The sequence below is a fragment of the Gadus morhua genome, chromosome 13 (assembly GCF_902167405.1).
Source record: "Gadus morhua chromosome 13, gadMor3.0, whole genome shotgun sequence".
Classification (NCBI taxonomy): domain Eukaryota; kingdom Metazoa; phylum Chordata; class Actinopteri; order Gadiformes; family Gadidae; genus Gadus; species Gadus morhua.
This window is the reverse complement of record NC_044060.1, coordinates 10,796,546-10,821,330: the sequence shown is the minus strand read 5'-3', so window position 1 is coordinate 10,821,330 and position 24,785 is coordinate 10,796,546. Positions and strand designations below refer to the sequence as shown.

The window sequence follows — 24,785 nt, the reverse complement described above, 5'->3', positions numbered from 1 at the left end:
TTTTCCCCCTCTGATTTCAGAGAGAGAACTTTGCTTTGTATGCGCTGTACAGCAAGAACAAACCCCGTTCTGACGCTCTGCTGGTCCACCGTGGACAGGACTTCTTCAAGGTAAGAACAACCAATCACCATTGATCAGTCCTCCTTGGCAAATCCCATCTGCCAGCAAAACGTGTAAGATGGACAAATAGATTGTTTAGAGTAGACTATACTGCTCCTCTGATGTATTGTATTATATATCCTTATAGGAAATTTGAATATTGCTAGATCTATATATGCCTCTCCAATCTATCATCAGTGCTCATAATCTTTCTCCTTGCTCTTCTCTGATTGCTAGAAATGACCACTGCCGGGGAATAATCAAACTAACTGTTCAACCCCTCAGCAAAAGCAGCTGGAGCTGGGGGACAAGATGGACCTGTGGTCGTACCTGCTGAAGCCCGTGCAGAGGATCAGCAAGTACAGCCTGCTGCTGCACGATGTGGCCCTCGAGTGTGGCCCGGGACACGCCCGTGAGAGGGCGGAGCTCTCCGCCGCCCTGGAGGTCATCCACTTCCAGCTTCGCCATGGCAACGACCTGCTGGCCATGGACGATATCCACAGCTGTGATGTGAGGAGACCATGAGGATTGCCTTTTTTTGTTAAAGGGAACTAAAAGGGGGTGTATTGGCTGCGATGATTCAACACTTGGATCTGTGAAATATAGCCATGGGAAGGTGGAAAGAGTGGGGTGGAAGGGATGTGTGGGAATCACTTCTTCTTTTCTTTTTTTCTGCATTGTGAATCATGTTGAATTATGTTTTGATTGTGTTTTTAGTTTTATTGCACAACACAACTTATATTCCATTTCTCGTAGGTGAACTTGAAGGAACAGGGGCAGCTGATTCGGCAGGATGAGTTCCTGGTGACTTTCCGGAAGAAGAAATGTTTCCGGCATGTTTTTCTCTTCCGGGACCTCCTCCTCTTTAGCAAGACGAAGAAAACGGGTGTGGGGAACGATGTGTACATCTACAAGCAGTCCTTTAAGGTGAAAACCTTGACTCATACGCCTACTTACAACATGTTTCCACATGTGTAACTTCTTATGAAACGGTATGAGACATTTACATCTGATGAAACTCAGATGCTAACATTGAGGTTTTATATATGTTTTGACCATACAAGCCTGACATAACTTTTAAGATGGTTGATTTAAGGTCTCCTTATTTAAGGGCGGTAGGGAAATGCCAGTTCAAACTTGCCAGTTTTAATGCATGACTGAGTTGTCCTTCCTGATCAATTTGATTGATGGTACAACGGCACAACCCACGCTTTAGACCATCCCAGTATTTTCCCCCCTGATGACAAGATATAACACACATCCATGTTTATTGCTCTACCATGTTTCCATCCTCCGGCCATCATTTGACCTTGAAAGACTTTTCCAAACTTCCTTCTGCCTTGACAAAACATTTCTACAGAATCCAACTTGTTCACACTCCTACACAGGAGATATTTATCAATCATTTCCTTTTCACCATTAATTTTCTTAAGTACCCATTTTATTCTAATCTTAAATTTAGAAGATAAGAATTCTCCTCATGTGTGGGATAAGTGTAAATGAATCACTTGCCATATCTACAGTAAATATTGAAGTCCTTAGAAGTGATGAAGATAGCATAGTGTGTAGCCCAGACAAATGCATTTTTCTATATTAATTTGTGCAACTTTCTCCAAAGACGTCAGACCTTGGCATGACCCATAACAGCGGCTGCAGCGGCCTGTGTTTCGAGATCTGGTTCCGACGGAGGAAGAGCCAGGACACCTACACCCTCCAGGCCACCTGCAGGGAGGTGAAGGAGGCCTGGACCAAGGACCTCACACGCATCCTCTGGGAACAGGCGCTACATAACAGAGGTATGATCACACCGACCCACACACATGCACATGCACACGCACACACAAAATGTATAACAGATGTGAGGAGGAGGTGAACATAATGTTGGACAGCAGTTTACAAAATTTGAGTCTGAAAGAAGACTTCAAGATTGAACAAGTCCATCTTAGATTCAAATTTGTTCTTCTGTCTCCAGAGTTGCGTATGCAGGAGAGCGTGTTCATGGGCATTGGAAATAAGCGTTTTATGGACATCCAGCCCAGCGATGCAGCCATCAAAGACAGAGCCATCAATTATGTACGGATGGGAAGAGGTAAAACACTTCTACTATTTAGCCATTTTGAAGACACTTTTATCCAAAGCGACTGTCATTAAAGCACAATACCGGTCACGCTGATCACGACATCGTAGACGTCTCTCCTGGCTTTGCTAATGCATCCGCTGACAATATTATTTGGTATCTGATCTGCTCCCTGCATCCATGACCGGCGCCATGCAAAATGCTCTTGAGGAGAATCTGCACAATAAAGTGATTTTGAGAAAATATATTCGTAGTGGATGTTTGAGTGAAGCCAGGAGAGACGGTTACGATTGTTTCCGCAAAGACCGATATTGTCCTTTTAAGGAGCTGTTTTTTTCATAATTCTGAAAAAAGTATTCCTTTTCCTGTTGCTATTCCTAAATAGAAAAAATCATTAGCATAGTTTTCTATCTAAGATTGTGCTTACTTGCCCTTTCCAGAAATCAAGGAGGTAGCTTCTGCTAGCCAATCTGGTTCACGTGACGGATTACCTTTTGTGCGGCCAGAATCTTTTGGCTCAGAGAGAAGTCTGTGTTCCTCCTCCTCCTCCTCGATCGGCTCCCTCTCCCCAGCGGGTTACCTCGGTGGCTCGAAGCAGAGCAGGCTGGAAGGGCCTTCTGGAGCCCTGAAAGAGGGTGACCTGGATCACAATAGTAAGAAAACTGTTTACTGATTGAGACAGAGGGTATAAGCCAACCTCGAAGCAGGTACCCCAAAGGATGGATTGTACCTGGCTGCCAAAAAAGTCTTATCTAATGACACACCAGACGGAACACACCAGCTATAGGACTACTATTGTGCCATTTTTTTGGACCATTATGTGAATCTGAATCTGAATGTGAATCCTTCCCTGCTTTGTTTCAGTGGACAGCTCAGAGTCGTCAGGGGACAGTGTGAGTGTTCTGAGCCAATCAACTCACAGCATCCGCTCTGCTGGGGGGCGGGAGACGCAGGACACCAGGGTGAAGCAGGTGACCCTCGAGGAAGAAAGCATGGCCGCGCCAGACGTCCCTTCACCAAACATCCCCTCTGGAGTCCCAGAGAAAACACACGCATTACCATCCCCACCATCACCACCAAAACCACCGCTGGTGGCCCCTAAGCCCAAAACACTGTACCAGCCCAACCATCTAGCCTGTGGCAAGGTGAGGGCTTGTGAACATGTGACTCATGGGCTTTACTCTGGTGATGGAAAAATACATCTGACATTGGAAACATAATCCTAAGTAAATTTATAATCGTCAAATAATAAAACTATACAACTAAGATTGAGAGATAGAAATAAAGTTTCAAAGTATAACAACATATTTAGTTATATTCAGGGATATAACATTGATTGTATCAGCTTATTCCTTTTATGGTTGGTTTACCCTATAGGTGCAGAGTGCTGTTGTGGGGAAGTCCACTGAGGTTTGAACTGGGAGACACAAGGTTGGTTTAAGCAACGTCATGGTTGTGCCTTATTATTTAATCATAACATCATCAAGGATAATACGTCTGTGCAGTTTAAAATGTTGATTTCCGTTTGTGATGTTTTTCTTTTTTGACAGATGTTACAGATATCCCTGGAGGAGCCAAGAGAAAGCCGTATTGACATTGTTGTAACTATTGTAGCAAACATTGTGTCTAATACAGCCTCTCACTTTAAGCCATTACCACTTCAGCCATCTCACCACTAATACGGAGGATTCAAAATGCCTACATGTACTGTATTATGATAATATAATTATTGTCTAACCTATGAGAGACGGAATATAAGTTGCGTCATTGTTTGCTTTTTTTCTACATTTATAACATGGCTTCATGAAGTGCAGTTCAAAGATGTCGCATCACCTATACAATGAATGTGAAATACTTACATAACATGTATTTTTACAGAACATTTTTACAATTTTAGTTTTAACCGTTTTTGCTGCAGTTATGGCACATGGTTTTGCCAAATGCTTTATGTACATGTGTGGAGAAAATGTGCTTCAATCGTTGGAATTTAGAAATATAAGTGTGTACGAGTTGAGTACACACAGCAGCCCTGGTATATAAATGTATATATATGCAGCTCCCGACAATCACTAAAGATAACATGTGACACACACGGCCAAACTATTTCCTGGTGAATAGAAGAGTCAAAATGTGACAGAGAAAAATACAAATTCCAGTGTTGATAGCCTTAAATGATCTTCTCCTCATCTGAATATTTGCGGGTGTGCCTACCATCATTAAGGGATGACAGAATTGTCCCTATCAATATGTATAGGCTTTTGCGTCCCTGCAGATGCTAAAATACTCAATAAATGCCCTGGTTTGTGTTTAGCCATATTTGTACGTCAATCAGGCAAAATAGTGTTTCAAGTATTTATGATTGTTATATATTTTTGTAAGAATAAAAAAAAATGTTGAATGCAATTCGTACAATCACCAAATAATGGCCAAAATGAGAGTCTTAATAAAGTCAAGTAATAAAATACATACTTCTGCAATCCTAAAGTGTAGGCTACTTAATAATGGTGTGGAGCTGTTTGAAGTATGATGAATGTCACAGCAAATTGTTCATTACAAATTGTGTATTACAAATGTTCATCTGCATACAAGGTTATACAAAGAATGCAGTTTAAAGTTATAAACTATAAACCTATGGAATCGATGACTAACTTTTTGTTTAACTAATATGACATTAATATGAAAAACTCCAACAAACTGACCAACATACCATTGTAGGTCCATTGTCTGAAATGCAGCATTTATTCTTACTTTTATAACTTTCTTTTCACAATAAAGTTAAACATGAGTTTTTTCTCAACTCTATAGCCGTTACTTTATATTCTTGTTCTTTAAATAAAAGTTTATTTGTGTGTGTGTGTGTGTGTGTGTGTGTGTGTGTGTGTGTGTGTGTGTGTGTGTGTGTGTGTGTGTGTGTGTGCGTGCGTGCGTGCGTGCGTGGTGTGTGTGTGTGTGTGTGTGTGTGTGTGTGTCTGTGCTGCCGTCCGAGTCTATGTCTATGTGAGGGGGGTCTAGGGGGCGTGTCCGTCACACCTATTTTTTTTCCTGGTGACGCGCGCGGGACTCAAAATAAAATCCCCTACGCTGCTGCAGAACTTCATTGGTCGCGCGCTGACCCCCACACACTAACTACAGCAACTTGTCTTCAAACTGCCCAACAACCATGGCTCAAGGTAAGACTTCATTAAAACGTTTTGAATAAAAAACATACCAATACACCTATAATAGCGTCATGCATTATTTACATTCGCGTTGCAGTAAACCAATTAGTAGGCTAGGCGTTTAAAGTTATTGTAAAGAGGCATAGACAAAAAATAATCATGATTCCTTGAGATGTTAGCGTTTAGGTTGCAGTCTGTTTATAACAATGCCATTCAATACGAGCTTACAATTTATACATGTATGTAGTACAAAGCCGAACAGATTAGCAAAACATTCCGACTGACATGAGCAGGAATGCTGTATAGATAAATAGGAGTCTCGTAGCAATGTCTGCTTAATATTTGAAAGTCACCAAAGCCGCAACTGTTATCAGAGAATGCAGGAATCCACATATTTTGTGTTGCTGCAGTGATAAACTGGTTCTCTGATATGTGAAGTAATTCTCAGAATTTAGTATTACATTTGTGTACTACTTTTTAGACAGGTTATGCCTTCTGGTCATAATTATCAAAGGCAGCTGTGGACACTGCTAGTAAACGGTTTCACTATGGGCATTTATGTCCTCTGCCATTAAAAAGAAAACACTGCTTTAAAACGCCAAATGTGCATTTTAACCTCAGAGGTTGTCTGTTTCAGTAAGAAAATGTAGACCTACCAAAACATTCAGAGACATCTGTAGTAATTTAATTGAGCACATAAAGATTTTTGACCTATATCAGCAATCTGTTATCTGGCTCTCCCAGAAAACTTCTTCAAACAAATATGTCGTTTTTGGTATTTCGAGGAAACTATTAGAAGAATGGCCCCACATTCCTCTGCATTGGCTTCCTCGATGGCTATCAACTTCAACCATTTGTATTCTACAGGGACATAGTGTATTGTTTGACTGCCTTGGTATATCTTCACTTCAGTTGTTGCCCTCACAGTTATACTGGGGAACCATCTGTTTACCATGTGTGAGAGAAACAGCTTAAATGTGGTTTTCAAATCATTAAGCATCCAGAAGGAAAAGTTAATGTAGTGCTACTTTTGGTCCAGGATGTTGAGGATTAGCTCATCAAAGTGTAGTATTTACTTTCCTTGGATTTTAATGCTTTACCAGTGTTCACTATTCCCGTCACACATTCTGGAGCTGTGTAGAGTAGTGTCCTCAGTACTTTGGGTGAACCACCTTAGGGTGGCACAGCCAAACAGACCTTCAGTATTCAGGAGTGTTGATCTTTGTTTGGTAAACTGGAAACAAAATTATAACATTTCCTTTCTTTTTAGATTCTTAAAGGGAAACAAGCAGCTCTAAACTTTTAAGTTAAGCTAGCTCTACACATCAACCTGTTTTTTAGTCAGGTTGAAGATGTTTAAACTTAGGACTACTTATTTATGTCCCTGTTGTGTATAAACGTATTATAGAAGTGTGTTTCCATGAGCTCATGGTGAATAAGTAGATTTAGGTCATGGCCTTGGTTATCAATCTGTTTAATGGATAAACAGATTGAAGTGGAACTGTTCAGAATGATCAATGTCGCATAATGTTAATGCAACCGTGAAACTACATCCAAGGCAATTATGAGTAGCAAGAGCCAATGTTAGATGGTTTGGATGCTCCAGATGATTCTACAGCCTAATAAGTCTTTGGATGGAATGTGTGTGTGTGTGTGTGTGTGTGTGTGTGTGTGTGTGTGTGTGTGTGTGTGTGTGTGTGTGTGTGTGTGTGTGTGTGTGTGTGTGCGCGTGCGCGTGGGTGCGTGTGTTTGTGTGGCTATTTTTGGAGATGAGGTCACAATTTTCCCAACCATTAGCGAGACAAGTGGATTGTATCAAAACATTTCACTGCAAATTCGTCTCAATCTTCCAATTATCCAGAGTATCCATGTTTTCATGCATACACACATAATAGCCTGGTGTGTTTGTTCAACCGGCAGAGCTTATCAATATCTAGGCATATTCTCCATAATAATGTAAGACTTACGCAGACAAATAGTAATGCTAATGAATGCTAATACTACTGCGGTTGCTGCTGCCACTACTACTAGTACTTTTTCTACTACTACTCAGCCTAATACTACTACTACTTCTACTGCTACACAAACTAATAATAATCATTTTTATTTGTGTGAAACATGCAATAGTACCTGTTATATGTCTTGCTAAGGTAAGGCGATTTAATTTATGCAACACATCAAACACAAGGCCATTCGTAGGGCTTTCGAAAGGAAAAATTCCACTTAAAAACATTACGTATATTGTCAAAATATAATAAAAAGTAGAAAGGTAAAATACAAGAAATAAAAAAATACTTCTACCCATATCCATATAACATTACACAGTTTCCTAATGTTACTGTTTCACATTGTGGCAAAGCGAGACTTATGAGCAGGGGTTAATAGAGTCAAGTGAGTTTAAAGACCGCAGGAAGACTCTAAATCTTTCTTCAAACAGTGAGTCAGAGGGTGAGATTCTCTATGTCACTGTGGGGCACTGGAGGGGCTCTGTATTTACACAGGCATGATGGGAGCGGCTGTCATGGCCAACTCATGTAGTGTGTCTGGAGTCATCCTCTGTGAGATACAATGAGAAACCAAACACACCGCCCATTCACTGTTAAAGGTCCCATGGTATGCTACTTTATGGATGCTTTAATATAGATATTAGTAGGCCCCAAACACAGTATTTGAAGACATTCCCGAAATTCAGCCGTGGTGCAGGAGTACAGCCCTACGAGCCAGTCGCACATTTCCCCAAATGTGCCGTTTCGGTGTCTGTAGCTTTAACGCAAATGAGGGGGAAGGAGGCGGGTCAAGGAGGAGGGTGGGGGTGTGGCCCTGAGCAGCTTGCAGCCACGGTACCATGCGCTAGGGCTGTGCGATTAATCGAATTTTGATCACGATTTCGATTCTTGGGTAAAACAATCTCCAAATTAATAAAATCAAGTTTGAACGATTCTTTTGGAATTTTCTGTTGTCTATGAGGTTTTGTGAAAGAGACGCGCATGCGCATTTCAGTCCCTCCCCCAGAGCATTCAACGCGGCCCTCGCGAGCTGTATGTGTGTGGTGACCTTATTCAGAAAACAGCGCGATCGAGATGGCAGAGGGAGGACAGCCACGTTTACTCGATAAAAAGGGTAAAACACTGAAAACTATGCTTTTCGAAAACGATCGCTGAGGTGGATAAATGTGAAAACGCTGGGTTCACGACAGTGTGGACAGGGTAGACGGAGGCTTTCAGAAACGATGACTTTCGGTTGCCATGACACTGTGCCATGACGCTGCCACAAGCTTGCGCTCGAGACAGAGACACTCATCAAAAAAATGGCAGGTGAAATGCAAATGATGATCTCTCTGTACAATGTACTAATTTATCTCCAGATACAACTCGACATATTTGCTCAAACATATTCGTTGCTCCAACGCCGGAGGCGAGCGCTCTACTTGATGTTCTTAAGTGATGGTAAAAAACCTGAAAGTCTGTTCAAACTGTAGTTGAAGCGCCATTTCTGGACAAGACCGGGTCGAAAATGATTAACCTGCTGATCAACTGTAAATATCAGCTGATCGCACGCCTGTAATCTAAACAGGGAGGCGTGGCGGAGTTGTGTAACCACGACAACAATGGTTTATCAAAATAATTTCAGTGTGAAACGTGGATGCAAAACATTCCGAAAACGATAGTGTGGACGGAGATCGTTTTCATTGCGGATGTGCTTTTTTACATTTACCCGGGTTAGTGTGGACGGGGCCTGAGACGCAATCACGAAGTCGCTTACGACGAATTGGCAAAGAAAAAAAAACACAAGACCACGGCCCCGACGACAGCAGGACAGACGTTGATTAAAACCGATTGTTCTGTTTATTTAATTTTCTAGTATATTTATTTCATTCATTGAAAGTTTTATAGAAATTACAGAACTGCTGGATACTAGAGCTGTCAGTTAAACGCGTTATTAACGGCGTTAACGCAAACCAAATTTAACGGCGTTAAAAAAAATTATCGCGCGATTAACGCAATTATTTTATAAAAAAAAAAAAAAAAAAAAAAACTTTTTTTTTTTTCTTTGGCTCAAAACAAAGAAGCAGTAGCCTGACTGCTATGTTCAAATGACATTTGTTCAAAGCAGTCGTTTAATTGCACTATAGGCTCTTTTTTTGTAACAACATATGCCAATGTTGTTATCAATAAAAAATCATTTGCACAAGGCAAGCCGATGCACTTCACCATGTTGATAAGAGAATTAAAATGAGAAGAATTATGGGACAAAAAAATCAAGGGATATTTAGCATAGAAAAAGAATTTGCGATTATTCGCGATTAATTAGAGTTAACTATGACATTAATGCGATTAATCACGATTAAATATTTTAATCGCTTGACAGCTCTACTGGATACATATTTATTTTTAAATTATTTTCAATTTGAACATTTTCCATTTTTTATTTTAACAGTTGGTGTACTGTGTAGTTTAATAATTTTGAAAACTCAGTTACCGTTTTTTTTTTTTTTTTTAATGCTTAATTTTCAAACTCAAGAAGAATCATTTGAAGAATCGTGATTTCAATCTTGACCAAAAAAATCGTGATTCTCATTTTTCCAAAATCGAGCAGCACTACCATGCGCTCTGTTTACAGTGGATGTACCGCAATGGCGAGGCGCACACAGCCTTTATCCGTGTTCTGTAAATATTCTAGAACACACGGAAGTCCTGGAGAACTATATCTAAATAATATGATATTATACATAGATATCTATATCAAATGATATATATTATCACAGCCAAAAGCTGTGTGAGCCTCCAGACGATATTATGAATATTAAACAACCGCGTCGGGTTCTCAGACGTCTCTGGTTCTTCCACTTCCACAGACTGAACCACGACAAGGAGGAGAAAGGGATTGTTGCCCGCGATTGTTGACCGCGGCTGTCTCCCGTCGGAGCCTCGCTGCTGAGGGACCACCGCCTCGGCAGCGGTCAGCGCTTAGGCACCACCGCCTCCTGCAGTGCCGTGGCGGTGGTCCCTCGGCAGCGGGGCTCAAGCGGGAGACATTCGCGGCCAACAATCCCTTTCTCTTCCATGTCGTGGTTCATGTAGGGCCTACTTCAGGGAGTCAAAGCCAAAGTTCCTTTCCCCCAATTCATTCTCAACCACGGCTGAGATAACCCCCACTACGGGTCTCGTTGTGGAAATACCAGAGAGAGTCCGACGTGTTATGCGCCATAACACCAACAGCAGAACGGTTATCCAAATGACAAGGAATTGTACAACACTTGCGTTACAGTCCTGGAGCTCTATATCTAAATATTAGGGCTTCAGTTCTCAGGGCTTCAGTTCGAACTTCTTATTGTTCTTCTTGGAATGGGTCCATGTTCCTATACTCCCATGTCGCAGTTCATGTACTTCAGGGAGTCCAAGCCAATGTTCCTTTCCCCCAATTCCTTCTCAACCATGGCTGAGATAACCCCAACTACAGTCTCTTTGTGGAAATACAAGATACGTCAATGAACCAACGTGTTATGCGCCATAACACCAACATCAAACACTTGCGTTACAGTGTGTGTAATCACACACACACACACACATGTGGCGCTCGCACGGTCGTGTCTCATTGGCGTACCAAATTCTCTGGAAGGGCAAGGCAGAGAAAAGGGAGGAGCTTAGATCCTTTATGACAACACATTCAAAATCAGCACGCTTGAGCCACCGTTTTTTTTCAAAGGCGAGCAGAACACCTAGTGCTCGTTTTACAATGAACGCAAGTTTTAGCCACTGGGGTCTATAGGCATGCTAGGGGAACTCATGTCATAAAACCTCATAAATCGAGATTTTCATGCCATGGGACCTTTAAGATTCCCACAAGGTTTATTGTTTGGTTTTGTAGATCATAAAACAAACGCTAAGTAACAGTAGGCAAGGCAAGGCAAGGCCACTTTATCTACATAGCACTTTTCATACACAAGGCAGACTCCAAGTTCTTCTCATATAAACATTGTTATACACTAAAATGTATCAAAAAATAATTAATCGAAAAGAAAATATAAAAAAAAATATATAGTAAAATAGATAGAAAATAAAGGCAGGTTACTTTTAGAAAGTGCAATGTATTTAAGATTTAGTTGGGAGGTTAAAGCATAGAAGTAAAAGTTAAGCTGTTTGTTGCAAATGAGACATGCATCTGGTTAGTGCAGAAACCATGTAGTTATGTGGCAATGGATTATGAGGAAGTTCCTTAACAGTGCACTAAGAAAAATATGACAGTATCAATATTTGTTTATAGTGAAGTTGTGGTCAATGGTCCACATACAAACTTGATACATTTAGGAATTGTGTCAAATAAACCTGCCTTATTAAATCTATGAACTTTGTGTTTTGCTTACACAAAAAGGTCATCGGCTGTGTCACTGCCAAATCTGTACGTTTTCCGCTGTGGAACACGTGGCTATACTGAGACTGGGTTGTACGTTGACCATTGACCACAACTTACCTATAAACAAATGTATATGCTGTTTTATTTGCCTCAGTGCTAGTGAATTTTAATGAATTTCCTCGTAATCCTATGTTCAACTATCTGTTATACTTTCTGCATATATTTTATAGACGCTTGTGGTTAAGAGGACCGTGTAGTTTGCTGTAAAGATACATGTGTTTACATCCAGAAACTCCAACAAAACATCACATAAATGTTGTTTTTGGCCATGGACTTTTTTTGTTACCCAGGACTTACTCGTCAACAATAACTCTGGATGATTGTTAAACATGCGGCATCTGCCGAATTTCAAAGCAATAAAAAACAATGACGCCAAAAGACAAAACCCTAGTTTGAAGAATAATTTTAATCTGTTACTCTTTTCAGCATTGGACATCGCTACCTGGGATCTGGAGTGTGAGTTCAATAACACAGACCACCGCACAGAGCTGAACGGAATGGACCGCCTCATTGTGAGAAGAGGCCAGCCATTCAGCATCAAACTGAAGCTCCGCTACGGGGAGTACCAGGCCGGCCTCAGTTCCCTCACCTGCATCGCGGAAACAGGTAGCTAGTTTGTGTTATACTCTGACCCACTGTGGGTTTTGTTGATTCCTACCGAGTGAGTCGTGGGGGATCAAAATCTGTTGCTGTTCTTTTTCACTTTTCTGTCTTTTCTTTCATTCTTTATTCCTCTCTATCGTTCTTTCTTCCTCTCTTTATTTGACAGATTTTTTTCTTTGAAGATGGATACACTAGATGCACACACCAAATAAACCATATACTGTTACAGATGTATGCGCGAGAAAATGCCACAAATGGTGGTCAATTAAAGACCTTCCATCACACGCACGCATTCTGTGAGGTTGAGTGTGCTGAGCTGAAATTCGCCCACCACCACGCCAGCCTACACCTGCTTTAGTTCTGCTGTGTATTGTATGTCACCAATGGGTTGAGATATCTGATGTACCCAACTGGGACTGTATAGTGCTCCCTGTTATATGTTGGTATGCTGTTGGCATGCTGTTTGTATTCTGTATCGGATATCTGTATGTCATGCTTTAAATGCTACATCAGGGAGCACCAGTAAAGAGAGGGTCAAAACCAATTATATTACCATTCCATGCAAATAAATGGTTACATCATGGATGATTTCTTACTAAATGTCCCATTTAGTCAAACATTTTGAAATGCTTCACACAATTGGAAAGTCGAGGAACACGACTGATTCATAATTTCCAAGGCATATTTCCATCACGCCCCATCCTTCAGGAAGTCAGGGCTTCAGTTCGAACCTGTTATTGTTCTTCTTGGAATGGGTCCATGTTCCTATACTCCCAAGGCCATTGTGATCCCCGAGGTGATCGGGGGCTTTGGCGCTTGAAGTTGGGAGATCTTTAATCTGCTTCACGCTGACATTGTTGAAACAGTATTTCAAACAACTGTTAATCTCTGTCAGTATTAGTTCACGGTTTGCTATTGTTAGAAGCACAAATTTGTTCCCTGGGACCTTATGTTAGTCGTCTAACCAAACAAACAAATTAATAATACTCAAATAATATCTGCCACAATTCTTCACAACCACTTTGACAAGAATGTAATAGAGTGTGCTTAAACAACTGCTGCCTGCTATCAAAGCCAACTGTTTGGAGAAGGAAATGGCATGCAAGCGGAAGGAATGTCTGCTATATAAGATAAGATTATTGACATTCAAGTATTTCTTAAGGGACATCTGTGTGACCGCAAATTCTATCCCACTGGGCCTCTGATCTGGAAATATACTTGTGTTTAGATATTAAAAGATTTTGAGGACTTAAATGGTCTTGGACTCAGACTAATGCTGTCTCTGAAGCTAAACAAAATTGATTGTGATGCATTCTTCCAAGCCAAGTTTACATAAAAAGTTAGGTAAGCAAAAAACGAAAAGAGTCCCGTTGCAAAGTATTTTCTCATCTCATCTCTTCCCACCCAGGTCCCTCCCCGTCTGACCAATACGGCACCAGGGCCGTGTTTGATGTTGCTGCCGGCTCGGACAACCCCTCCGCGTGGAGCGCCACGGTCACCAGTCCTCCTGGGAATGTCGTGGCCCTCTCCATCTGCCCCGCCGCTGACGCACCCATCGGCCGCTGGACCCTGACCCTTGGGGGGTCCTGCCGCATTGATTTCATCCTCCTCTTCAACCCCTGGTGCTCAGGTGGGTAAACAGACCAGACGTCTCGCATGTCAGGTACCGCACCAAGGAATGCTGCATTGCTTTGGTGTCCTGTTGTGGTGCATTTACCACCACACAAAGAGAGAGAGAGAGAGAGAGAGAGAGAGAGAGAGAGAGAGAGAGAGAGAGAGAGAGAGAGAGAGAGAGAGAGAGAGAGAGAGAGAGAGATAGCGAGATAGCGAGATAGCGAGATAGCGAGTCGGCAGACATTGAATTGATTGAAGGCAGCAGACATTGAATTGATTGAATGCAGAGATTTGGAAGCATACTATTACGTCTGGGTGGGAGCCAAAGCAAAAACATTCCAATATCGACAGTAGGAGTATGGACTAGGATAAGGTATGTTGACACTGAAAGTTTATCGAATGGAACTCTATCCCTCTTAGTGCTAGGCATGTAATGGCTAGCTTTTCCATTCAGTTCATGTTTTTCATCCACACCTTGTCAATGACATTATTTTTGTTAACGTCCTGGCAACAGGAGATTCTGTGTATATGGACAATGAAGAGTATTTGAAGGAATACGTCCTATCTCAAGATGGAATCATCTACCGAGGCACCCTCGAACAGATTTTGCCTTTCCCTTGGAACTTTGGCCAGGTACCAACACCAATATTGTCAGCCTCATACTCCCATTGCAGACTATCTGTCTGGATTTGAACGCTGGAGCTAAAATGCATCAGTCAGCTCTCAGAAGATTGTATATATATATATATATATATATATATATATATATATATATATATATATATATATATACAATGTTGGGAAGGATACTTTTAAAGTGTATCCAGTTACAGAATACAGAATACATGACCCAAAAATGTAATATGTAACGTATTCCGTTACATCACTCAATCTGAGTATTGTATTCTTAATACTTGGATTACCTCCACATTGAATTGCATTTTATTGTACCACACATTGTAATACACACTGTAATTAAGTGTAGGAATGCCGCATCAAATCCTGCTTACTAAACAGGCCTATTCTGGTGTGTTCTTCTGTTCCAACTGGCTGAATGTGTTCGGCCCAAGTTTCCCTGGAAGTGCACTATATTAAATAATTTGATGTAGAGGAAAAAAGACTATAAGGGCAGGGGCGTAGTCAGGACATTATTGCTGGGGGTTGGGCCAGTCTTTTGTTTGGGGTGGCACTTGATTGACAAAAACTAAAACTCACGCACCGCGTCACTCAGAGCGGCCGTTTTCCCACAGCCCGTCAGGCCATAAACAATGGATTGAATAAACGTTCTTATGGGTGCTTAGATGTTGTGCGATGTGTCATGATTATCCGAGGGGGTTCGGCCGATCAAACAATAATTCCCATATTGCGTGCGGATGAGCGGGTGTCCGTTACGTCCAAAGTCAGGGTTCGTTTGGAAGCGAACCGAGACCATCTTTTCATGGAGGTCTCGGCCAGCTGTAGTGCGCATCAAAGTGAGGTGGTTGCATTCACAACAACGCAAACGTACTGAACCAATGGACAAAACTTGTTTAGTGCTCACTACATGCTGTTGGTGTGAAAGCACGAATAAACTTGTCAAACAGAGAAGTTCAAACTCTTGATAAGAAGTAATTTAAAGGGGACGTAAACGTAAAATATTTTCATGCACACATGTCTTGTGAGATGTTCAACATAGTAATCTAATCCATTTTGTGAACGTTACTAAAATAGGACAATAATCGGACACTAAAAACAAGTTGAAGTTGAAAAAATAAGTTGTTTTTCTACCTGAGGGCGGTCCATTTCTATCTAGCTTTCAAATAAAAACAGATTCTTTATCAATGCAGTCAGACCTGCACGCCACTATCAATGAGTAGGTGGAAGGCAATGCATTACTCCCTTCTACTGTTGCTTCCTGAACTCATTGTTTCTGCAACAGTTTGAATATGGAATCTTGGATGTCTGCCTCAAAATCTTGGACACCAATCCCAAATACCTGCGTAATCCCGGTAAAGACTGCTCCGGGAGGAGAAATCCGATCTACGTCTCCAGAGTGCTGAGTGCCATGGTATGTACCGGACCGCATTCACATTGTGAGCATTGTGGACATGTGCCATAAAGTTCTCTATATAAAACAGTCTTGCACGTGTTTGTGTTTGTTTGTGTGTTTGTGTGTGTGTTTGTGTGTGTGTGTGTGTGTATGTGTGTGTGTGTGTGTGTGTGTGTGTGTGTGTGTGTGTGTGTGTGTGTGTGAATGATATGGTGTGTGTTTCGATATTGTATATATTTTTAGATACATTATATCTATATATATAGAGAGATTGTACACATTGTATTTACTATCTATACTAATATAGATCTATATGCAAAACAAATTAATTAGACATTGACCAATACCTGCATATGTGCATATATGAATTATATATATGACGGTACATATACATTGCCCCATCTATGAGGTAAAACTAGCGTGAATGTTTATACCGTGTGTTTGGTCTGTTAGGTGAACTGTAACGGGGACGCTGGCGTTGTGCTGGGCCGCTGGCCAGCTCTGGATAAATTGTCGTCGGATAACCCCTACGAGGGGGGTGAGAGCCCCATGTCTTGGAAGGGCAGCGTGGATATCCTGCTCAACTGGGACAGCAGCTCTTGTAGTCCAGTACGCTATGGCCAGTGCTGGGTGTTTGCAGCAGTGGCCTGCTCAGGTGATTGCTAAAAACAACAACAACACAGCTGCCATAGTCTAACAAATCAGACTTTACATGACTATCTAAAGTCTGATGGCAGATTAACTCAAATCTGAGTGGACGTGCACTTCAATTTATTTTTTCATGTTGCTGAAGGTCGGAATCTGAAACCACTTAATTGGCTAACAGAAATTCGGCCAGCAGTAGTAAATTGTAAAAATAAGTCAGTAAAGATTTCAATCTACACAGACTGGTCAGGGAAAGTTTTTTCTCGTATAGATGAGGGGGTCAGTTCTTCTTTTTGCCCGGTTTACCGATTGACCAAGGCAAAAGGTTAACAAAAAGGGGAACTAGATGGACTAATAATATAACTAGATGGACTAGTTAACGAATGGGATGGCTAGATAACACAACCTGAAGAAAACAAAGCTTAAATTATTTCAACTATATATAACATGGATTTTCCGACACATATGTTCTACAGTGTCCAGAGCCCTTGGTATCCCCTGCCGAGTCGTCACAAACTACATATCTGCCCACGACACCAACAGAAACCTGCTGATCGAGTACTTCTACGACGAGAACGGCCGCAACCATGGAAGAGACATGATCTGGTAGGAAGTCCTGTCATCTACATGTACTGAGTCATACTGTAAGCACAACTATTATAGAGTGAGAGAGCTATGCCACTCCCGTTGACCATTATGCAACATGAGAAAGACTGCAATACCATGCTTGGGATGCAAGGTTGGGTTGCGAGAGTGCTAGACAGTGAAAATTGCATGAGAGTGAACGGACCTAAATGCGACAAAGTGAGAATCTCTGTTTATTTCATCTGTGTCTGTACCAATTATTGCCAATGTGCAAATAACAAAAACTATGGGTTCCCATGTGCACGCCATTATTTGCAGATACACAATTGATGGAGGTGAAATTACCTCCTCCTTAGAGCAGTTGGGCTAAGCCTGAGGCTACACTGTGTGGGAAGGAGATGAAAGCAGCGGTAACTTAATCCGGAGTCTCTCTACAATTCTCTTTGAATAGACGTCATTTGAATGAAGAAGGCACATATTTTACAAGTTACATAATGCTGACCTTCAAAGTTATGAGATGAATTTGACGGCAGCACTATATTGTGAAAGAAGCCGATACACGACAAGTAGCTTAAATATACTTATTAGAACAGCTTTGCTCTCAGTTTGGGTCAGTGTCCTAAGTCACACCATAAGTATGAGTCAGTTTACTTAGTCACACTATAAGTGCAACAGTAATACTATTGACACTTTCACAGGAGCAATTTTGGAAAATAAAACAACAAGGTTGCTGGGGTATTTATAACTCCAGGGGAGTTACTAAGGATGTGATGGCTGTATTTAAATATTCAGGACGTTCCACTGCTGGGTGGAGAACTGGATGACCCGGCCTGACCTGAAGCCTGAATATGACGGTTGGCAGGTTGTGGACCCCACACCCCAGGAAAAGAGTGAAGGTGACTCCCCCATGGACATCAATTACATTAAAGCCTGTTCCCTCAAGGCAGACTGAGAGGAGCTCAGAGTGTTAATTATTGCTTGGAACAACAGTGGAAGTGTTTCTCTCTCACTGTTAATTGACTGGCGATGTTGTTGGAAGGCCAAATTAATTAAGTGCATTATGTGTAATAATTTGAAACACCTCCTTAATGCTGGCCCCTTTGGCTGGTAAGTGAACTGCAGCCTGCTGTAGAGCACTATTCAGAGCACTGGAGTGCAAGCGCCTTGGCTGGAGACAAAAACAATAATAAATTACTATTAGTCATAATCATACATAAATGTTAGAAAAATATTAAAGTTATGAAAGAACAGATATTTTTGCCCTTATCCGCACTTGGAAGTTACTTCACTCCCTTTTCTTCACCAGAAAACCCAGCATGATTAAAAAATAACAGAAATCGGCCCACAAGCTGTTTTAGGTAACAGAGAGAGTCCGGGAAGGTCTATTTTTTTAAGTTGATTTTGACCTGATCATAAATAAGCTACTTGAAGAGAGATGTGTGCATGTAAAAATGTGTACAATGTGTAAACAAATTTACTTATTGTAAGTCGCTTTGGATAAATGCGTCTGCTAAATGCCCTAAAGGAAAATGTAAATATCCTACACAAAGTAACTTTAATCGAGTCATAAAAATAAATATTGGCATTGAATAATACCAAAAAGATGATAGTGAAATAACTTGTTTTGTGTTCCCGGTCGCTTCTGAACAGGAGTGTATTGTTGCGGCCCAGTTTCGGTGAAGGCCGTGAAGGAGGGTGAGCTGGCGACCAAGTATGACGCGCCTTTCGTCTTCGCCGAGGTCAACGCCGACAAGGTGGACTACATAAGGCAGGCGGACGGCAGCAACAAGAAGATGACCAGCTTCACGGGCGTGGGCCAGAAGATCAGCACCAAGAGCGTGGGGAACGACCGACGGGAGGACATTACTCACCTCTACAAGTACCCCGAAGGTACGAGCCGTTGTCTGAAAGGGAATAAATGCAACAGAAATACAACACTGGTATTTTGCGGTGAATAAATAACAACCTATCCCCGGGTTTCTATTTATTCACCGAGTTATAACCACCACCTCAATAAATAAGACAAACATATCTGTACCATTCGTACCAATGTAAATGTCGATACAAAAAATGTATGCAGACATGACATGCAATTATGTGTTATTTATTGACCATCATCTTGTCTAAGTGACTGAGGGACACAACTGAAAGCATCCATTATCCACCAGGATCTGAGGAGGAACGAGAGACTTTCCGGAAGGCCGACCACCTGAACAAGCTCCTCCACCGGCAGGAGAGCCAGGGCCTCAAGCTCGCCATCGAGGTCGCCGCTGAGAAGAGGAAGGGCTGTGACTTTGACGTGATCGCGGTGGCCTCCAACAGCACGACCAGCGAGAAGAAGTGCCGCCTGCTGTTCTCCTCCATGGCCGTGTCCTACACGGGCGTTGTGAAGGACAACTGTGGCTTCAAGGACCTCCTGAACGTGGAGCTCCCCCCCGGAGGAGGTGAGCGACACGGCAGGGATTCACCAGGACCTTAAGCGGACCTCAAACCACTTACAGGGTGTTATTTAGATACTGGTTATTCTGATATACCATTACTTCCAGTAGTTACTGTTTTCTGCTGTTTGCAGATTTCTTTGTCCCAAGATGGATAGACAGGTAGAGTGGGACATTGGGGACTCAGACCCAGATCCTTTTGGATGGTAGTCAGACAAACTCAACAGCTATACTAACCTTGTGGTGGATAAAACACATTTAACTCTCTTACTAAATAAGAGAGTTTGAGAAGTCTGAAGCAAGAAAGATTAAGACTTTATTATTACTCTCGAAAAAGTAAGAACAAAGCCAAGTTGGTTTGGCAAAGAACTGAAGAGCCACTCCCCGGGCCCCTACCTATATCTCCATTCTGCCCGTACATCACCCATACGTCATTACCTCATCCCATGCACTCTTCCCTTGTGTGGAGATTTACTACGCTGTTTACCAGCTCCCATCAAGTATGGTACACGTTATCAACGCACATTACAAAAGGTCAAGCCTGGGGTCATTCCCTTGGCCATTGTACAATAGGGAGTGGTACCGTGTGTTCACTCAATGTTTCTCCAAACATATTAGATTCATATAGCGTATAGGCAAGATAATAATTACATATTATCATTATATGCAAGAGTAAATTTCTCTCATAACCTCAGATCATCAACAGTTACAAGGGCACTTTGGTCGTGTTCTTTTCCGTTTGGGGTTCTTTGGTGGTTTTTCCAGCCCATAATTAGAGTGTGTGTTCCCTAGAGCGACGGGTTCCTCTGAGGCTGAACTACTCCAAGTACTGCGACGCGCTCACCGAGGACAACCTGATCCGCCTGGCCGCCCTGCTGGTCGACTACTCCACCAAGGAGACCATCTTCACCCTCAGAGACATCGTGCTCGACAATCCAGAAATCAAAGTCCGCGTGAGTGTGTTCGCCAGCACAGTTTAAAAAAAGAAAAAGTACTGAAAGTCCTTGCTCCGATGTCATTTCTTATGGCTTGGTTCAGAGGAGGTTTTATACAGGGGAAAACAATATTGTTTAATATTCAAATATTTAACAATATCTAAAAACAACTAGACTTCTTGTTGAGTTGTGTACTTATATTAGACTACTAATACTACTCAATTTCCCACGCTTCTTCACAACGTCAACAAACTACATATTTTTGTTTAGAGACCCCATGTCACTGAAGAAGTCTGTCAAAATATTTTTGAAAACCCCTTCGAAGCTCTTGGAAGCTGTTACTCAGTCTCTTAGAGATTCTGTCCAAAATATCTATCCATTCTATCCGAATACACAGATCCTTGGTGAACCCAAACAGAACCGAAAGCTGGCAGCAGAGATCACAGTGCAGAACCCGCTTCCCGTACCCTTGAGCAACTGTTGCTTCAGCATCGAGGGAGCAAATCTCACTGGGGGAAAGACAATCAAAGAAAGGTTTGAATAAACACCGCACTGTTTGTATATAGTTTCTTCTGTCAGTCTGTCCGTATGTTAGGCTGGCCTTTGAGAGTTGGTGGCATTTGACGAATTGTGGTATTTGCATTATACTTGGATACTATATATTATATTCTAATAATGTATGTATTTTCTGGATTAATTTAAAATACTTCCTAATCAGAAATCTGGATAAGGTGTCAAACTATTTGAGTGAATAATACTCATGTTCAAACGGGATATACATCGGTAGTGTTCCCTTTTTTAAATAATGCATATATGCAACATCAAGTATATAATGACTAAGTTGCACAATGATCAGGACAAGGGTACATAAGTGTGTAATGTGCTCATTGGCTGACCAGAAATGTTATCCCCCATTTGAAATCCAAGACCAGTCCACCCAATTGTCAACACGCTGTGATGCAGAACCCAGATGTGGGCTGGTATTAAAAGCAGAGCCGAGGAGAACATCACAAAGACCCTACAATCCTGGGCGGAATCGTTCACAGAATCATGGTTCCTGCCAGAAAATAAACCCTGCTTCTTAATGGAATGCAATCACTCTGGCCGTTAACTGTTACCCTACAACATCGAACAAACAACATCCAAAGAAACTTAATCTATGTTGTCTGATTGGAAGAATAAGGATTGAATGGGTTGGACAAAGCTCTGGATGTCTCCAATCAAAACTGCTTGTATCTCGTCCCCTCCATTCTTCTGCACACCTCCATAAATAGGAATGGCTGTCATATGAGCCATGAAGCATATCCTTAAAATCAACATTTACAAGTTAATGTGGAAGGGGGTACTTGTGTGTAGGTAGGAGTGCATCAAGTGATTGCCCACCCTCTAATCTTTAAATATTTATCCCCAGGCTTGAGTCTACAGTGGAACCAGGGGAGGATGCCAAGGTGAAGATCTACTTCAAGCCAAACCACTCGGGGCTCCGCAAGCTGGTGGTTGACTTCAACAGCAGCAAGCTGTGTCATGTGAAGGGATACAAGAATGTTATTATTGGCAAATAGATCAACCCACATCAACCCACACCCATACCCTGTGGCCTGTCTTCTGTTAGTTGTTTCGTTTTTTTTACATAAGCGCAACCATAAAACGTACCTTTGACTAACTGTTTACTATATACATTAATGTTTGAATTGCAATCTTTTTTTTAACAAGAGATCGCATATGTATTGCTAGTACGTACCTGCAGGTCATATTATGGCTGACTTCTGATAGCATTTGTATGGCTATCCCTAACCTTTAGAAAGGATAGAAACATGCATGCCCGCTTGTACACGGTGAATAACAAATTCCATTGATGTACTATGTACTGTTATTGCTGCAATAAAATAATTCTTGGCCTTAGTTTGCACCACACAGCTGCAAAGCGTGTCTGGTGTTGTCAATACTGACCTAATCTAAGAAGAGAGTGAGATCATCAAGTTTAAACCAATTCAGCAAATTGTTTGCGCAGAATTCTTATTCTTGAAACAGGGGCTTTCCAGGATGCGGACCTTTGGCACGAAGTAGACCATTTTTGTATCTTGTCTTGACAAGCTTTTAACATTGAGGAATAGTTCCAGGAAAAAACATCCCTCTTGTCTTTAAGCAAAACCATACATTCCTTTTAAATTGAGCAAAACAGCTGTTAAAAAAGAAAATAAACTGTGTACGTTTATATAGTCTCAATCGATCAATGCACAAGTCAGTGTGCATTTTTTTGTCCAAAAAGGAGTGTACTTCTAATTTTGGCCACTGCAAAGCTTCACTGGAGCGCTACATGTTATAATTAGTCTGGAATATGCCATTAACATTTGCCTGTGGTGTGACATTTGCAATGACCCCAAAATTGCTGTTGCCTAGTTAGTCATTTCATACATTTCGATAATAAGCTGTTTTATAAATCAGCCCTATTCATCAAATATGAAGCACTGCAGGAGGCCTAATGTTACCAGTCCAGGAGCAATAAAAAGCAGCAGCAATTAAGACGTTTGGACATATATTTTCAGGTTTGGTGAAATGGTGCTCCCTAGTGGTCAAACGTGAAAAATGCATGTGCTTTAGGAGCCAGGCTCTTTATATATTATATTGTATTTTTCTACACATTTTTTAGACCGATACTAGCTGGACATATGAGTCGATGCTGCTAAAACGTTGTTAATTTAGACAATTACGTAAAAAACATCTCCGTGTTCACAGAGTAGGCCTATAGTGCTTAAGTGCCAGAGCCATTTAGTAACCTAATGAAAATACTGTAAATGTTCAGACAGACTATCACTTTATCTTCCACGTTTTTAGAACAAAACACATCAAACGTTGTTACCAATTTGATTTGCTTAGGTGACGATTAACTGAATTGGCTTTTTGGCCTCGCATTATCATCTCGAGTAGCCTACTTTAAAGGATCGACAATCAAATCAAAGTAACGTTAACAAAAGCGCTTCTTTACTTTGCATGCATTCAACTCTTCGCTGCGAACGGATATCGTTCTCCTTGAGCTTGCAGGGCTTCATCCATCCTTACCACCTAACAATGAATGACTAGGCTTGGTTCACTGAAGTTTATAACCTTAGTAGGCCTACTTTAGTACGACGGAGCCACACATGACGAAAAAAAATATTTTTGCCGTGACGAGATTAAATGTCATCTCGACTTTAATCTCGACGTGTCGAGATTAAGCTCGAAATGTCGAGAATAATGTTGAAATATTATGTCGACTTTAATCTCGATTTGTCGACTTTAAAGTCGACATTAAACTCGAAATGTCGAAAATACAGTTGAAAAATTAGTTGGGAGAGATAGCAACCGCTCCACAGGGCCTGCACTGAAACCAATGGCTTGTGTAGATAATTTGGTAAAATACAGAATCGGGTTTAACATTCAAGAGATCCTCGCTGTTTTAGCGCAGAACCACAGTGTGGGGATTAGTGTAAGGACGCTGAAAAGGTTGTGTGGAAAACTTCGTCTGTTCGGGAGGAGGAATCATACAAACCTGGATGGCCGCGTTCTTGCAAACCGAACTGGCTGGAAATGGGCAGATGCAAGGATACATATGGTTGCACCTCCGTGCAATACATAAAGTTTAGGTTGTGTCGCAAAATGCAGTAAGACAAGATGCTTGATCCTGAGGGTGTGGAGCAAAGGCGAGCCCGGCGTCTGAGGCGCAGACAATATCACAGCAAAGGTCCGAATGCACTCTGGCATATGGGTGGGTACGATAAACTAAAGCCATAAGGCATTGCCATCAGTTGCAGGTTGCATTGACGGCTTTAGTCGCTATGTAGTTTGGATGGAGGCCTACACCACAAACAATGACCCCAGGGTTATTGCCGACTACTTCGTGTCATCCGCTGCACGCTTGGGAGGATGCCCGGAGCGTCTGCGTGCTGACAGAGGAACGGAAAATGGACGCGTCGAGATTAAAGTCGATATGATGTTTCAACTTTATTCTCGACATTTCGAGTTAAAGTCGACACGTCGAGATCAAAGTCGACATGACATTTCAACTTTATTCTCGACATTTCGAGTTTAATGTCGACATGTTGACATTAAAGTCGACGTGTCGACTTTAATCTCGTCACGGCAAAACATTTTTTTTTTCTTCACGTGTGGCCCTAATAGGCCTACTCCGTCGTATAATACTCCGTCGTA

The 24,785-nt window shown here is 41.6% G+C and overlaps 2 protein-coding genes across 2 annotated transcripts in view; both read left to right on the top strand.

The window, feature by feature from the left end:
• Positions 1 to 4,980, top strand: part of quob (quattro b) — a 28,749-nt gene extending 23,769 nt beyond the window's left edge. The window contains 9 exon segments of the mRNA XM_030375049.1: positions 21 to 110; positions 385 to 609; positions 856 to 1,026; positions 1,718 to 1,895; positions 2,072 to 2,188; positions 2,617 to 2,829; positions 3,041 to 3,321; positions 3,554 to 3,607; positions 3,727 to 4,980. Of these exon segments, the coding sequence (XP_030230909.1) occupies positions 21 to 110; positions 385 to 609; positions 856 to 1,026; positions 1,718 to 1,895; positions 2,072 to 2,188; positions 2,617 to 2,829; positions 3,041 to 3,321; positions 3,554 to 3,592 (1,314 nt within the window). The 3' untranslated portion in view covers positions 3,593 to 3,607; positions 3,727 to 4,980.
• A 245-nt stretch (positions 4,981 to 5,225) lies between these two features.
• tgm2b (transglutaminase 2b) lies at positions 5,226 to 22,827 on the top strand. Its single transcript, XM_030374976.1, has 13 exons — positions 5,226 to 5,346; positions 12,175 to 12,354; positions 13,760 to 13,981; positions 14,480 to 14,598; positions 15,884 to 16,012; positions 16,448 to 16,649; positions 17,116 to 17,245; positions 18,017 to 18,120; positions 18,875 to 19,114; positions 19,393 to 19,668; positions 20,455 to 20,615; positions 20,995 to 21,131; positions 22,009 to 22,827. Exons 1-13 carry the CDS (start codon positions 5,337 to 5,339, stop codon positions 22,157 to 22,159), a joined length of 2,061 nt encoding a protein of 686 aa, XP_030230836.1. The 5' UTR covers positions 5,226 to 5,336; the 3' UTR covers positions 22,160 to 22,827.
• Positions 22,828 to 24,785: the final 1,958 nt, after the last annotated feature.

Excerpts from the sequence above, each read along its gene's own strand:
- tgm2b (XM_030374976.1), top strand. Across the intron at positions 13,982-14,479 it reads CTTCAACCCCTGGTGCTCAG|GAGATTCTGTGTATATGGAC; the intron begins GTGGGTAAACAG and ends TCCTGGCAACAG. Across the intron at positions 17,246-18,016 it reads CATGGAAGAGACATGATCTG|GACGTTCCACTGCTGGGTGG; the intron begins GTAGGAAGTCCT and ends TTAAATATTCAG.